Below are 16367 nucleotides of genomic sequence, written 5' to 3'. Positions count from 1 at the left end.
TTATGAACTAGAAAATGTATTAATAAACCAATTAGGCACATTTGGGCAGTCTTGATACAACATTTTGAACAGAAATGCAATGGTTCATTGGATCAGTCTAAAACTTTGCACATACACTGCTGCCATCTATTGGCCACAATCTAGATTCCTAAGTCATATATTGGCCCTTCTCTTGCATTTCTTTATATTATCTTTTACCAGATCTAATGTGTTATATTCTCCTACATTAATTTCACATTTCCACAAACTTCAAAGTGTTTCCTTTCAAATGGTATCAAGAATATGCATATCCTTGCTTTAGGTCCTGAGCTACAGGCAGTTAGATTTGGGTCATTTTGTCATTTTAGGCGAAAGTTGAAAAAAAGGGTCCGATCCTTAATAGGTTTTAACGGTGGGAAAAGCATCACCTTTTAATGATTCTGTATGTGTGAAAGATACAGTATGCCCATCCCCCAGCACACACAAGACAGTGCATGAAAAAGATGCTTCACAGTCTATAATTATGATGATTTGTGACTTGATGGAGAGAACGATGGAAACCTTATTGGTTAAACATCAGATCCGTGAGATTGAAAGGAGGGTTGGGACTGGGTGAAGGGTCTCCAGGGTGAGAGAAGTGACAGGGGAAGGGGGTTGGGAAAGTGACTTGTCACCTGGGGCTTTGTCGCTATGGCGATATACCGTAGATGATATCTTCCACACTGTATGTCACCCATAACAGTGCCTGTGGGATGAGGGTAAGTAAGCGGGATGAACGGGTGGGGTTGTATGTATTATTTGACTGTCAGAGTAGAGGCGTCATTCGCCTAGCCCTTCATTTAACCTTGACGAAAAGCTTCTCCCACCTCATTTACCACTCCCTACTGTCACCTTCACCGAATGCACACTCCCCTTGAGACCAGATGCACTCTGGGACATAATTGCAGAGTGGGAAAGAACGCTGTGCTCTCTGTACACGTGGGAGAGCGGTGGATAGAATGGCAATAGCGTTCGGGTGCTTCCCAGTTCAACGCCTTTAATAAAAAAAATCTCCGGATAACAGAAAAGGGAGAACCGCGACTGAAGGGGCTTCAAGGTCGACTTGGCGCCAGTGTGTCTGTACTCCTGTATGGTTTTATTCACTGTGACAGTATCTATACAGACTGGCACTCTCTAAAAGATGCCTTCAGAATCTTAGGCCTCTCTATGTCTCATAGTTTTTTCTCCTACTCACATCATAATAATTCACCATGACAAGCTAAATTCTTATCCATCAGATGGAAGGGATCGATCGGCTTCCATGGAGCTTCCACATGGCCTTCGCCGTGCTCCATGCTGCTTTTACCACGATTTAAGTGCTTGTGGGTTTTTTCAATAAACGCCTCTGGTTTAAATGGTACCTGGGTGTGCTGTGCGCAAAAGGTCAAGGGGTATTTGGTATTTTTTAGGATCCCCATTAGCCACTGCAAAAGCATCAGCTACTCTTCCTGGGGTCCACGTAGGGGCCGAGGGGTAGGCCCGTGTCTCATTCTGGGAAGGCTGGTGCTCTTTAATTACATCTCACGAGGGGAGAGAAAATAAGAAAAGAGGAGAAGGGGAGGCAGAGGTGTAGAGACTACCGAGGGGGGATGAAACGAGGGAAATAAAAATATATTTTGAGAAAGGACACAACAGCGATAAGATAAAGGGCAAGAGGAAATTGCAAAGCATCCTGCAGAAGGGAGCGAGGAGAGAGTGGGGCGTTCCGTCTCTTTGTGTTGGGGAGAGAGATTTTCCAAAACACTGCCTGTGGACAATCCCATTATTAGCCATAAGACATCCATTGTTTAAGGATAGAACAACTATTGGAGGACAATATTGTGCTCCACAGGGAAAATAGATGCTGTGACTGCTAATGTTATGTCCTTTTCTCCAGTACTGTCATGACCATTATGTCCTCCTCAGCATCTGGCTGCGATGGGTTTGCTCTGTATGATACAGTGTGTGCTTAAGTTAGTGACCCACATATTCTAAAGCTGTGGTAATGACATCGCTCACAGTGGATGAACATCCCTTTAAGCCCCTATTAAGGCTTGGGGGTGGTTCGCCTCGCATTAGAGAGCGTGATACTGTCACTATTTGTTTTAATGAGATACAGGAGTGACTTGCATCATTTTCTGATCGATCCACAACAATGAAGCTCAGGGTTGGAAGGGGACAAAATAGGCAGAGGCTAAAGATAAGAAGATAAATGAGAGTCATGGTGCAGAAAACAAAAAAGTACATCATCAAAACTCATCGAGTGGACACCTATTGGTATGAAAGACGTCGTCAAGTTACTGTACACATTAGGGCTATGTGTGACGATCTTGAAGACTGGGACTTAATCTTGGTTAGCGTTTCCATCACCGTTTTTTTGTCTCAGTAAGCAAGAGACACAAGGGAAGGATTTACTCGTGGGTTTATGTGGCAGTGTTGGCCTGAAGCAACGGTCTGTTGATGAGCAGTGTACAGAGAGCTTTCAGCCAGCCGTTCCTGGAGCTTGCCGCCTAATCCTATTCCTTACAGCAGCCGGGGATCTCGAAGGGTGTTTGAAAGTCAGCCCATGTTTTCTTTCTTCCATTTATTCTTCTCTCTTTGGTGATGATGAGGGGGGGGAGAGGTGAAGGCCAAGGTTTCCAAGGACACATAATGGGCAGACGGGGTTGACATGAAAAATATTCTCTCCTCTTTAGCTGCTCCTCTTTAGTTGCTGCTTCCCAGCCAAGGACAAAGGCAAGGAAACAGCTCTGGAGTCGAAGAGCCCAAAGCCTTGATTGTTGTTCACAATGGAGTGGTACTGAATTGTTACCTTTCTTTTGAAATTGGAGGGTTTGTAGCCTTGTTTGTTTGCCGCAGCCGTAGAGGTTGAACAAAATGAACAATCAACTTGTCCTCTGGAATTTGGTTTGAGTGATTTGGACGCTGAATGATAAGGTATTAGGAGTCTGGGGGAGCTAGAGGGAGAACAGTAACGACAACAACAAGATTAGGCTATAAACGACTTCCGTCTTTAAAAATCCAAACGCCTTCTGTCTTAGGCAATCACTGCCTGGGTGAATTCAAGTGAACGCTAAAGGCTGTGTTCAATAAGCTTCAAGGAGTGAACTCGTTCGTACACCTTAACGTGATACTAGGTACATGGAGCTAAAAGTAAACTATTATAAAGAAGAAAAACTCCAGCACTCCGGGAATCTTGATGCTTCCCCAAAAAATATGGATCTGTTTGTCTTCTTTTTAACTGTATTCAATAAACTAGAAGGAAAAATAATAATACTGCCTGACCCAGAGTTTCCCAAACTCAGGGTCCCCTTTGCTAGTGTTTGCTTCGCTATATCATTAGACGTACAGTATGTGTGTGGGATTGAGAGTTGATCCAGTACATCACTTTCACCACCTGTTCGTCCTTTTACATCCTACTCTAGCTCAAGTTCTAGCTCTGTTCAAAGACAGGGAACACCTGCTGTTTGATGCTTGCTTCGAATCAGCCTCACAGATAATACGCACGTTTGAAGAAGAATGTCACAAGATTCTTCTTTAGTTTAAACACTCTCTATCATAAAACTAGGGCACCAGCGAGAGCTCCCGAGCCAAACTCAAAATTATTCAATGTGCTTAAGTGTTTTCTCTGGCAATTCTCTAAATATTAACAAGTGTCCCTGCATGACTTTATGTTACCCTTTTCAGAAAGTTTCTCTCCATATCTATACATATACAAGTCTTTTTCCTAGCCGCAAGCCTTGGATGTATTGATACACCTGAAGACTTCCAATCAACCCTTACTCCAGGAGATCTACTTCTTCTCTTAGAAGGCAGTGACAGTTGCTGCACATGCCCTTGCCGGCTCTCCTGTCCATCAGTTATCCCCCTGTAATGATGCGTGTTGGCTGAGGCACAACTCTCAAGCTCCAATTCAGACTACAGAAATATTCTGTCTGCCAGCCAGGGAAGCCTTAACTACCTGTCCAGCTAAATGAGCACTTCAAGCTGACCTAAGATAATCACTGAACTTCGTGAGTGAGTGTGAGTGAGTGAGTGAGTGAGAGTGAGTGAGTGAGTGAGTGAGTGAGTGAGTGATGGTGAGTGAGTAGTGAGTGAGTGAGTGAGTGAGTGAGTGAGTGAGTGAGTGAAGTGAGTGAGAGAGAGAGACAGAGAGACAGAGAGAGAGAGAAGAGAGAGAGAGAGAGGGGAGAAGAGAGGAGAGAGAGAGAGATGAGAGAGAGAGCTGGATTCCGTGTGCAAGCTCATACACACAAGACCTGTACGTGTTCTGACTTCCAAGTGACCCTCATCTATTGAGTCTGTCTTTCCAAGCCACCTAGAGAAAAGACAATTTCACATGCTGGTAATATTTATTAGAATGTAACTTCTCCTAAGAAATTGCATCCCGATATACATTTATATATCACAGAGACATTAAATATAACAAAACGGTTTGACATAGAAAACATATTTCTGCATATTTTTTAATGTATTATTAATTATGAAATTATGACAAATATTATACATTACACCAATTAGGCGACTAGAGTGCACTTTGGTCATTCGACTCTAGGAACGGGCCTACCCTAACCTATATTGTAAGCACTAACCCTGAATTGTAACCCCTACCTAATTTGGTAACCTATTGAAACCCGCTAACCCTAATTGTTCACCTAACGCCTAATTGTATCCCTAATTGTACCTAACCTAATTGTAACCTAATTGTACCACCCTAAGAACCCTAATTTGTACCACCCTAATTGTAACCCTAACCCTAATTGTAACAACCTAATTGTAACCATCTAATTGATACCTATGTACCCTAACTATGGTAACCTAACCTAATTGTAACCCTAACCGCTAATTTGTAACCATAAACCCTAATTCTAACCATAACCCTAATTGTAAGACGCCATACCCTAATTGTTGCCATACAATGTTAACCTACCCTGAAACGTAATAATACTCCGTTTTTTCCTGTTCCTTGTTTTGTACTATTCTTTGTGAGGACTTCTGGTCCCACAATCGGACAGTGGAAACCAAATAAATTCACCACAAGGCGCAAGTTTGTGTCAGTCTGGCGTTGTGACACGTTCTGTTCTTCCTTACGGAGCGCATAAAGGCTTATTGCATAGAAGTCTATTTCTTCATATCCGACCACATTAAAGATTAAACCAACCTTCCATTACTAATCATAGGGATTTCAATTCCATAACACATTCGCAGTTTCAACTGTGTCATGTTTCAGTATGGGTAACATCAGTCTCGATTGTACTCGCATATCAACAGCACTCATTTCATTTCTCGAAGCATCCGCCATGACACATTTAGAAGACTTGTGTCCAATTAGCCTTGCTGTGTTAAATAGAAAGCTGAGTAAATAGATGTCTGTCAAAAATAACAATACTAACAAAGAACCATCTGAGGCTCAGAGACCAAATGAAACGTGACTTGAAAGTGATACCCAATTAAGATGGCCGGCTGTCGATCTAGAATAAGATCTGATAGCATTTTTGGTTTTACTATGCTAAGCACAATTTGTCGTTTAACCTCTAAAAGTCTAAGCCGTTGGGGGCGTGGGGGGGGGTTGCACTAAGCTAACATAAGAAAATGTTTTTAGATGGCCATACCACGGATAACACCATCGTGTTGGTGAGGGTCTTCTCTTTCCATAGAGTGGTCATATTAGTTTTGTAGGCCAAACCGTTCGGCCGCTACAGACGTTTTCGTGAGAAGACCTGGTCTAACAAATAGAGCGGTAGCTCTTCCACTTTCCACCGCAGGTGCGGAAGGACAACACAGGCAGATGCGGTGGATGTAGCTGCAGCACATGCAAAACAACAGATACACTATACATACAAAAGACTGTGGACAGCCCTTCAAATGTGTGGATTTGTCTATTTCAGCCAGACCCATTGCTGACAGGTGTATAACATCTTTTGTCGGGAGCTTCATGAAATAGGTTTCCATGGCCGCACACAAGCCTAAGATCACCATGCACAATGCCAAGCGTCGGCTGGAGGGGTGTAAAGCTTGCCGCCATTGGACTTTGGAGCAGTGGAAACGCGTTCTCTGGACCGATGAATCCTGCTTCACCATCTGGCAGCCCAACAGACAAATCTGAGTTTGGCAGGTGCCAGGAGAACGCTACCTGCATCAATGCATAGTGCCAACTGTGAAGTTTGGTGGAGAAGGAATAATGGTTTGGGGCTGTTATTCATGGTCGGGCTAGGCCCGTTAGTTCCAGTGAAGGGAAATCTTAACGCTACAGCATTCAATGACATTCTAGACGATTCTGTGCTACTTTGTGGCAACAGTTTGGGGAAGGCCCTTTCCTGTTTCAGCATGACAATGCCCCCATGCACAAATATAGATCCATACAGAAATAGTTTGTTGAGATAGGTGTGGAAGAACTTGACTGGCCTGCACAGAGTCCTATCCTCAACCCAATCGAACACCTTTGAGATGAATTGGAACGCCGGCTGCGAGCCAGGTCTAATCACCCAACACCAGTGCCCTACACCACTAATGCTCTTGTGGCTGAATGGAAGCAAGTCCCCGCAACAAAGTTCCAACACCTAGTGGCAAGCCTTCCCAGAAGAGCCAATAGGCTCTTAAGGATTAATCAGCAGGTCTAAGTAAACAGTGCTTTAAGCTCGTCCACCTACGACAACTGCTTCAGCATTCAACAATGTGATATATCACATTCATGATTCAACTTTACTTTTTTTATACATCAGAGCAACCTATGATACAACTAGGAGTTAGAGATTATGCTGCCACTTATCCTTCCCTATATTTCAAAATGAGCATTGGAACAACATAAAATTGTACCTACAAGTGTATAATGATCATAATAAATGTGAGTGGTATGAATTGTTCTCACCTTGTTCCTGTCATAGGCCACTTTGTGTAAAGTGTTACCTACTTATAATTCTGAAAGTTATAGCAAATATGTGTGGGTCTTGGAAAGAATGTTAATGTGGAATTATAATGATTAAATGCTTTTAAAAAGTTGCAAATGAGGTGTAGTTGGTCAGAACAAATCAATGTTCTGTAAACTCCCACGTGAAGTTCACTCCCACACATAAACACAAGAGCCTTCAGCACTTACTCTAGAGTTCTACTGTGCCATTACTCGTGAAAAAATGTGAGAATGAACTTGCATTTCATATTTTTAAGTAAATGCCTCAGTAGTCTCTCTGTGTAGTTGTCCAGCAGCACTACAACCTTTCCGTGGGCAAAGAGGGGAAAGCGCGACGTCTTAAACCATGACTCACAAAGAGAGAAGGAAAAGAGAGAAAGAAATAGGAGGACGCAGAGAAAGAGGATGGCGAGAGAAGAGAGGCAGCGGCAGATGTCTTCTAAATCTCGTTCAGGGGCTTTGACTGAGTCTGGAGTGAGAGAGAGCAGGAGGGATGTTCCAGTGACTTTCAGCATATTTATAACATGCTTGCGACAAGTAGGCTAACCGAGGATCCAATCTCACCCCATCTCTGTTTACTCATGGGATTAAATTAAAGAACACAGCATCCAATTTCACACCTGGCTTCCTCCAACGTAGCTCTCCTCCAGCACAGTGTGATAGTCACCCACAGCACAACCTCTCGGCTCTCTTCCCTTCCCACATGTTCCTCAGTATTAGCAAACGGAGCGTGGAGAGAGAAAACCATGTCAGATTTCCAACGGAATGGAAGTTCATTTGCTTAGTGGGATTAGCGATATTGGGTTGAAGTAGTAAGCCGATCTCTTTTCCCAGAGATTTGAAAGAATAGAGACAATTTTGAGAGACGAATTGACTGATTACTGATTTCCACAGCTATCTTCTCTGCGAATATCTGGCTGATCCATATAGGGGGATAGTTATTTCACAGAGGCTAATTACGTTACTCAGATAAAGGGAGCAATTAAAAGATAAACACCAGTAGGAGTTTGGTGACCTCTAACCTCTAATAGCAGCTGTCTGTGTTATTTCTACATTTCACTGCATAATGGTACCTTAGTGGTACTGTGTAATTAGGTAGAGCAAAAATGTCAATACTATTTAGAAGATGTACGATCTTCCCATGAGTTACAGTAGGTTTACACAGCTGCTGTAAAATCATATGTACAGATGTTTCTTTAAAGGATCTTTCAGGCAGGTACCATAAGTGTTCCTTACCAGAATGATCATAATGATAACCCCTACACAGATGGATACTTACAGACGGAAGATCTTAAGTTGAGCCAGTTTGCTACTGGAGGAAAATAATCGTGCAGCAAAAAGAAATGGGAATGATTATGTGGATTATGATTAATGAACATTTTGGCAGGGGTTGATACATTTCTCGTAAGGGAAAATCAAGTCTACACTTTCTAAACGGAAATGTCAAACTTTAGAAGCCTTTCTAAAACCTCCAATACACTACACGTTTTAAATGCAGGACAGTTCTCCAGACTGATCAAATTAAAATCCGACATCTGTAGGGCTATGAAATACAACCAGACATCATGCAGAGGTTGGATAAGGTCTCTTTTGTGGGTCTTAATTCCAACACATGGGGAAGAGAGAAGGCTGAGTTATCACCCTACTTGCATAATGCATGACATTTACATGAATACTACAGTACAATTCACATTTACATGTATTTTCTATTCAGGAAGAGACATTATCGTATTACTACTACATGATGAGAGACAGAGAAGAGATGCCATCAAACCTCTGAGAGAAAGGTGAGCATTGTCTCACATAATGGCCTCAATACTCCACAATCCCAGTAGACAGGATGTGGAGGAAGTCAGGTGTGTCAGACAGACAAAGGCCCACCAACCCAATCCTCATTAAAAGATGATCCCACTTTTATTTAAGAGCTGTATCACCGGATATCCTGTGGCTCAGATGTGTGTGTGTGTTTGTGCGTATGCGTGTCATTAGGGACCTGAGGAATCTTCTGGTACCATGTCCGATTAATTCCCACACAATGACAACGTGGTGTAAAGGCTGCCGGGGCAGGTCACAGTCCGATGGACCCGGAAAGAACCATTCTGACAGGTGGGTTCATATACACCGACAGGTGGGAAATGCACATAACATGCACTGCTTGTCAGGAAGCCTATAGCAAGACTTTCCCAACTTCAGTACAACCATATGCAACACAACAAAGATGTTTCAATAATGGTAGCCAGGGGATCCTCAACTTGCATGCCTCTAAAATGTTCACGAGCGAAAGATACCTTCCACAATGAGAGCATTCTCTTTTATGAGCGATTACCATGAATGACAGACAATTGTGTGTCCATGACTGCTGACCATTTGTGTGTACATGACTGTTTTTGACAAAGACTGTAAGTCCTTCGCGAGCAGCTCCCCAGTAACCTGTGGGGGCCTATGGGGCCTTTTAGCCTGGGGCCACAAAACACCACTCACCAAACATGTTCCCAATGTGGCCATTCCTGGTCAGGGGCCGTAGCTCGTTCTTGCCCCAGGCGAAGCTCTTGTAGTTGTCCCAGGCAAACTTCATCATCTGAAACACAAAAACAGGTGACGGGGTTAAGAACACAGGTCAGTCACTAAACTGATGGCAAACCACCTGATTCACAAAAACAGCCTTAATTAAACTGGAATGGTGGCCTGCAGCAATGTCAATGATGGATTATTATTTTGCTGTGAATTTAAGACAGGCATGCAATTATCACATATAAACTACACAGGTAAACAATGCATTTAACAATACCCCCAACTAACCCTGTTAAATCAAATTAAAAACAAGGTGGATCGCCATTCTCCTTCCAAAAACCTTCCAAGATCTCCTCAATTAAAAATAATCATGTTTTTTCCCACTGACTGATATGGTCAAAGTGATTTAATTGTGTTACGCCAACAACAACAGTAACCAAGTTTTCTGCATTTTAGGCAGTGTAAAATGAAGGGGTTTAGGGTAGAATGGTATCTACAGAACAAAAAATGTGGAGCTGTTTATTTATTTAACTAGGCAAGCCAGTTAAGAACAAATTCTTATTTACAATGACGGCCTACCCAGGCCAAACCCGGACGACGCTGGGCCAATTGTGCGCCACCCTATGGGACTCCCAATCACAGCCGGATGTGATTCAGCCTGGATTCGAACCAGGGACTAAAATGCTGCCTCATGCACTGAGATGCAGTGACTTAGACCGCTGCGCCACTCAGGAGCCCAATTGAATGATGATGGCTGGAAGAGCCCATGCATCAAATGAATGCATAACTTCATGACTAGGCAGACACTGCCAGCAGCCGAGGCAATGTTTCAGGCAATGTTCTTGTTTGTTTTCTCTTCTCGAGGAGGCGATGAACTTAAGAGAGTTGATTCGTTAATACGTACATTTTGTTTTGATGTTGAGTAAAGGCTATGCAAGTTCGGGTTCTGTGTGGCTGAGCTTGTAACTTTGCAGGACATTCTGGAAACTATGTCGCAGACCTCCAGTACAATCACCTGGACGTCTGTCATAGCTTTTTTTTCTGCAGTGAAACATATTGTACTATCAATGAGGATAAGAATATTAGTAGCGTATGATCTTGTGAATATGAATCAATCATAAAAACACAAAAGGAACACTTAAGCCTACTGCTATAAATGTAAATATTGAAACAAAAGCAAAATTCCTACTTCCTGTAAATCTCCCACCGAGGGAATTAGCTAACCACCACACCACCCCAGCATGTCAGAATTTGATTTGGTTGACTGACACACCAGGAATAGTCTTTTTTCAGAGGCGGAGTGGTAATATGATGTGATTTATATCGTGAACACTGAATGAGTCTGTGGTAGTCTCCAGAGGTTAATTGAGAACAGGCTAGCAGCATCCATCTAAGCCCAAGACACACATGCAACATATACTGAACCAAAATATAAACCGCAACATGTAACGCCTTGGTGCCATGTTTCATGAGCTGAAATAAAAGATCTCAGAAATGTTTCATGTGCACAAAAGCTTATTTCTCTCAAATTCGGTGCGCAAATTAGTCTATGAGAGAGTGTTCTCACGCATAACAGCTAAAGCCTCCGTAACAGAGAGGGAAGACATTCTTCAGATCTAAAAGCACTAGCAACTGGTGACAAAAGGGGTCAAGGTTCAAGAAAGGCTGAGAGCCGAGCTGGTGCTACCTGGGCTGGTGAGTTCGAGCAGTAATGGAGTCAGCTTGGCTAACATCAGTGCAGGTCGGGCAGAAACAACAACATCCTGCTTGGTGGCCTAATGCAGGTTTACACACACACATACACACACGCTTGCTCACCCATCCACACACACAGGGATGTGACAGTCACCACAGGTGCACACTCAGTGTCATTGTTGAGCCTTTGCAGAGTAGTCGTCCAAGCCAATTTGAGCGGGCATCGTTTCAAAAGAAGCTTTCTCTTCTAGAGATATGCCAATATTAACGCCAATAATTTATGCAGGACCGCATCCAGTGAAAATAAAGAACTAGCTTGAGACATGATTTGGGGATTAGCATCAAGGATATTGATGGTGCAAATTTGTTTGCACGGCAATAACTCTTCAGGCAGGGCCAGAAAGACTAGCATATGTGTTGGGTCCAAGAGAGGACACTAAAGTTTACAAAACCAGACAAAATACTTTTCCTCAGAGCAAAGGATTCAGGTTTCAGTTGAAATATACGTTTTCTAAACGTTAGTCTTGCTCTACTCCCCAGGGATAGAAAGTTGAATGGAAAAAATGACCTTGACATAAATGCTGGTGTTTTGTAAACGTTTGAACTCTGTGTTCACCTTATCTGGACTGGAGAAGCTCTGCAGCTAAAGCACAAAATAACTGAGTGTGTAGAGATCGCGGAATGCAATCTGTACAGAATGAGACACGGCAGCAGGAAATATCCCAGAATAATGCAAACTTGCCAGATGCTGTGTTTTCTGATATAATTTCCATTTTAATATTCAGGTCCAGTGGCATAGTAATCTACACAGAAATGGTCTAATATACAGAATAATAGATAACATGTTCACTCAGATAATTCCTCAAAAGTAGTAGGGTGCTGAATCCTCGTATCAAATATATTTCTAGTTAACGCAGCAAGATTAGAGAGCGTTCTGCTTGTTTACTGGAACGTACAGGCATCACTCAAAGCCTCCTACCTAACTCCTACTCTGCACTATTCCCCCAGTGGCTCTAGCAGCCAGCTGGATGTGATGTTCCACACAGACTGTAGATACAACATAGAGATAATTACTGATGGTTCCACACCAGCGGGGAGGTGGAGGACACCGGCCTGTATAATTATATCCCCTGACATTGTTGTGATCAGTAGGGCGGCGTGAGATGACCAGGGTCAGAGACCGCCAGGATCACAGCAGCAGCGCACACACACACACACACACACACACACACACACACACACACACACACACACACACACAACACAACACACACACACACACACACACACACACACACACACACACACAATCAGAGACCACACCAATCGATAGCACCCACTACAGCCCTAGTACGCTTCCACCCAGGCACCTTTCTAGGAGAGCAAATGGATGGGGGCAAACTGTTGCCAGGGGTAAATACGCTAGACATATGGCGCCTGTCGTAACTGCTCTTTGGCTCATTAATTGGCTGGTTGTTGGGCAAAGCAGTTCAATAGCAGCCAGTGATTAAAATGAATCACACATTTATCAGGATGCAATTTGCCAATTCCATTCCCTGAGGTCGGAAGTCAATGCTTTCCAACCTGACTCTCGAGGATTTTCGCACGACAACACTCGACATGAAAAACAAGATGGCTTAGAGCGCTTCAGTGAATATGCTACCACCTAACAGATTTATCAAAATCTCCTGGGAAAGATGCAGCATCACCGGTTTTGATCGTAGCAAATACAACAAAATGATGAGCAAAGAAAATCATTACAGAGACATTTGTTTTCCTTCCATTAATGAGAAAACTCACTGTCTGATCATTTGAAGAAAGGCGCTGAAAGACTTTAGGTTTTCTAATCAAAACCAGCTGTAAATAAGCAGCTAGCTGTAGATAAGCAGCAAACGCCACAAATACACCATGGACATGCCAAGCCTGGTATGGGGTCCATTTTAGGACACCCTAAGCCTCAAGGAGGGTTGACGATTGACACAAAAAAGGGGAGAGGCTCGAGGGTGAGGGTGGCCTAAAATGGATACCATCCTCTAGGTCACAACTACCCTCTCCTCTGTAAAGGGTTAAAAGCACAGAATATTGGCCAACAGGAAATACAACGAGCCCCTAGTGTGTAAACCACTACCCCTGGACCAGATGAAAATAAAGGGCAGCCATTAATAACTGGCTGCTGGTTCTCTTCAGCCTATCAGCTCAGCACGGTTTCTCAGCAGGGGACACACTAGCCTGTCTTTACTCAGCTCTGGACAGACAACATGGCATGCTGGGAAGAAAAAGGGCTTCTGTAATGGAGCAGGGCACGTGAAGAGAAGGTGACAACAGGACCTTTAACCCTATGGTTTTTCCTGAACTAAGGCTGGGCAACGGATAGAACTGGCACTGAATGTCCTTAAGGCAAAAAGATATGGTGTCCATATTAGGACAGCCTCAGTCCCAAAGACTATATACACCTTCTCTTCAATTGGTTCCAGTACGCACCAATCAACAGTTTGCTGTGCTGTTGCGGCTGCAGAGACACCATTTCGAGAGCTTGTGACTACAAGGTTCCATCTGCAAAAGGAAGATTCTGAGATAATTGGCTTTAAAAGTTCCGAACCCTCATTGGTTTGAATGGTGTATTGTTTTAGACTTAACAACATGAATTGGGGGTATTTAGAGTACTATTTAGGTAGAGAACATTGGCCAGAACAAGGTTTCGTCAGTAACTCAATTGTAGATAGAAACGTATAGTCCCAAGCTCTCGATTTGCCACCTTCTTAATAATCACCAATTTGCACAAACAAAAACTGTGAAGGTACGGACACCCACACATTATTGGTAAAAGTGGAGCATATGTGTTTGTGCACTCTCCAAGGTGATTCATACCTTATCCTTATTATGAATTATTAATCATCACGGCACCAAAATAATGCGAGCAGAAAAACAAGCTTGAACGTTTGTATTGAGAGAGCCTGTAATGTCATGCACTATATGGATTGGGAGCCTGGTGGTCATTAATATGGACCAGGTTTGTTGTGTTAGAATGGACACGCATCAGCAGCTCTGAACATAGCCTGTGTACCCCTGTAGCAGGGCTTTAACACACAGCTTAGCAGCAAACTTTTTTCACTGGATCCAATATAGAATGTTGCTATATAAAGTCATCCATATATTATCCGATTTTGGATAATGTATCCAAATGTATTCATTCCTAATGCTTTACTCAAAATACTCACATCAACTGAGCAAAAAAAGAAACGTCCTCTCACTGTCAACCGCGTTCATTTTCAGATAAACTTAACATGTGTATATAATATTTGTATGAACATAACAAGATTCAACAACTGAGACATAAACTGAACAAGTTCCACAGACATGTGACTAACAGAAATGGAATAATGTGTCCCTGAACAAAGGGGAGGGTCAAAATCAAAAGTAACAGTCAGTATCTGGTGTGGCCACAAGCTGCATTAAGTACTGCAGTGCATCTCCTCCTCATGGACTGCACCAGATTTGCCAGTTCTTGCTGTGAGATGTTACCCCACTCTTCCACCAAGGCACCTGCAAGTTCCCTGACATTTCTGGGGGGAATGGTCCTAGCCCTCGCCCTCCGATCCAACAGGTACCAGACGTGCTCAATGGGATTGAGATCCGGGCTCTTCGCTGGCCATGGCAGGACACTGACATTCCTGTCTTGCAGGAAATCACGCACAGAATGAGCAGTATGGCATTGTCATGCTGGAGGGTCATGTCAGGATGAGCCTGCAGGAAGGGTACCACATGAGGGAGGAGGATGTCTTCCCTGTAACGCACAGTGTTGAGATTGCATGCAATTACAAAAAGCTCAGTCCAATGATGCTGTGACACACCGCCCCAGACCATGACGGACCTGCTAACTCCAAATCGATCCCGCTCCAGAGTACAAGCCCCGGTGTAACGCTTATTCCTTCGACGATAAACGCGAATCCGACAATCACCCCTGGTGAGACATAACCACAACTCGTCAGTGAAGAGCACTTTTTGCCAGTCCTGTCTGGTCCAGCAACGGTGGGTTTGTGCCCATAGGCGACGTTGTTGCCGGTGATGTCTGGTGAGGACCTGCCTTACAACAGGCCTACAAGCCCTCAGTCCAGCCTCTCTCAGCCTATTGCGGACAGTCTGAGCACTGATAGAGGGATTGTGCGTTCCTGGGGTAACTCGGGCAGTTGTTGTTGCCATCCTGTACCTGTCCCGCAGGTGTGATGTTCGGATGTACCGATCCTGTGCAGGTGTTGTTACATGCCTCATGCCACCTTGCAGCATGCCTAAGGCACGTTCACGCAGATGAGCAGGGACCCTGGGCATCTTTCTTTTGGTATTTTCCAGAGTCAGTAGAAAGACCTCTTTAGTGTCCTAAGTTTTCATAACTGTGACCTTATTGCCTACCGTCTGTAAGCTGTTAGCGTCTAAACGACCGTTCCACAGGTACATGTTCATTAATTGTTTATGGGTCATTGAACAAGCATGGGAAACAGTGTTTAAAACCTTTACAATGAAGATCTGTGAAGTTATTTGGATTTTTACGAATGATCTTTTAAAGATAGGGTCCTGAAAAAGGGACATTTCTTTTTGTTGCCGAGGTTACATCCCATTACATACAAAGAGATTAGGACAACTGTATCAAGCAAATTTGGGCTAAAGAGAGCTTTTATTTTTGATTGGAGAAGCAGTGCATCACATTGGAAATGTATCAACTGCATTGAATGTAATTCTTAGAAACCCAAATGGTGCTTCCAGCGTGGATTGGATCACTGAGCTGGTGCGTAACAAACACGTTATCGAACACATGGCATCGCAAGCTGTGCAGGGACCAACATGTGTACAGTCTGCCACCCAAAAGAGGTAGAGAGAGAAAGCCCGGGCTTAGACTGGCAAGCCGCAACGCTTTGTAGCCTTTTCCGGATGCCTAACTATGGCAGATCTCCCGCTTAGCCAGCACAGTGAGGGCCCTCGTCACAATGATATTTAATCGATACCTCCCCTGGTTATGTGAGACCCTTCAAAGTGCCTGCTCTTAAATTATAAATCCCTCCGCATCGCAAAGACTGAATGAGGGAGAACATTTGACAGGCATTCAGTACCCAACTACAGAGAGTTAGCATGTATGGAACGATGGAGATGGAGGGTGGGCTAAATCAATTAGCAGGATGGCTAAGTAAAACTACTTCTTTGGCAGAGGGTAAGATTGTAGGAAAGGAAGGACAACATACAGTATGGTACATCCGTCAGTATTTCG

The 16367-nt window shown here is 43.5% G+C and overlaps 1 protein-coding gene across 2 annotated transcripts in view; it reads right to left on the bottom strand.

Moving 5' to 3' along the window:
• LOC111959157 (mannosyl-oligosaccharide 1,2-alpha-mannosidase IC) overlaps positions 1–16367 on the bottom strand; it is a 204252-nt gene that overhangs the window by 101020 nt on the left and 86865 nt on the right. For both annotated transcript variants that reach the window (XM_070437383.1, XM_070437384.1), the window contains exon 2: positions 9386–9482. In XM_070437383.1, the coding sequence (XP_070293484.1) occupies positions 9386–9482 (97 nt within the window). The remainder of the gene's footprint in view (positions 1–9385; positions 9483–16367) is intronic.

The sequence above is a fragment of the Salvelinus sp. IW2-2015 genome, linkage group LG35 (genome assembly GCF_002910315.2).
Source record: "Salvelinus sp. IW2-2015 linkage group LG35, ASM291031v2, whole genome shotgun sequence".
Lineage (NCBI taxonomy): Eukaryota > Metazoa > Chordata > Actinopteri > Salmoniformes > Salmonidae > Salvelinus > Salvelinus sp. IW2-2015.
The sequence above is the reverse complement of the archived record's forward strand: the minus strand, read 5'-3'. Positions and strand labels throughout refer to the sequence as shown.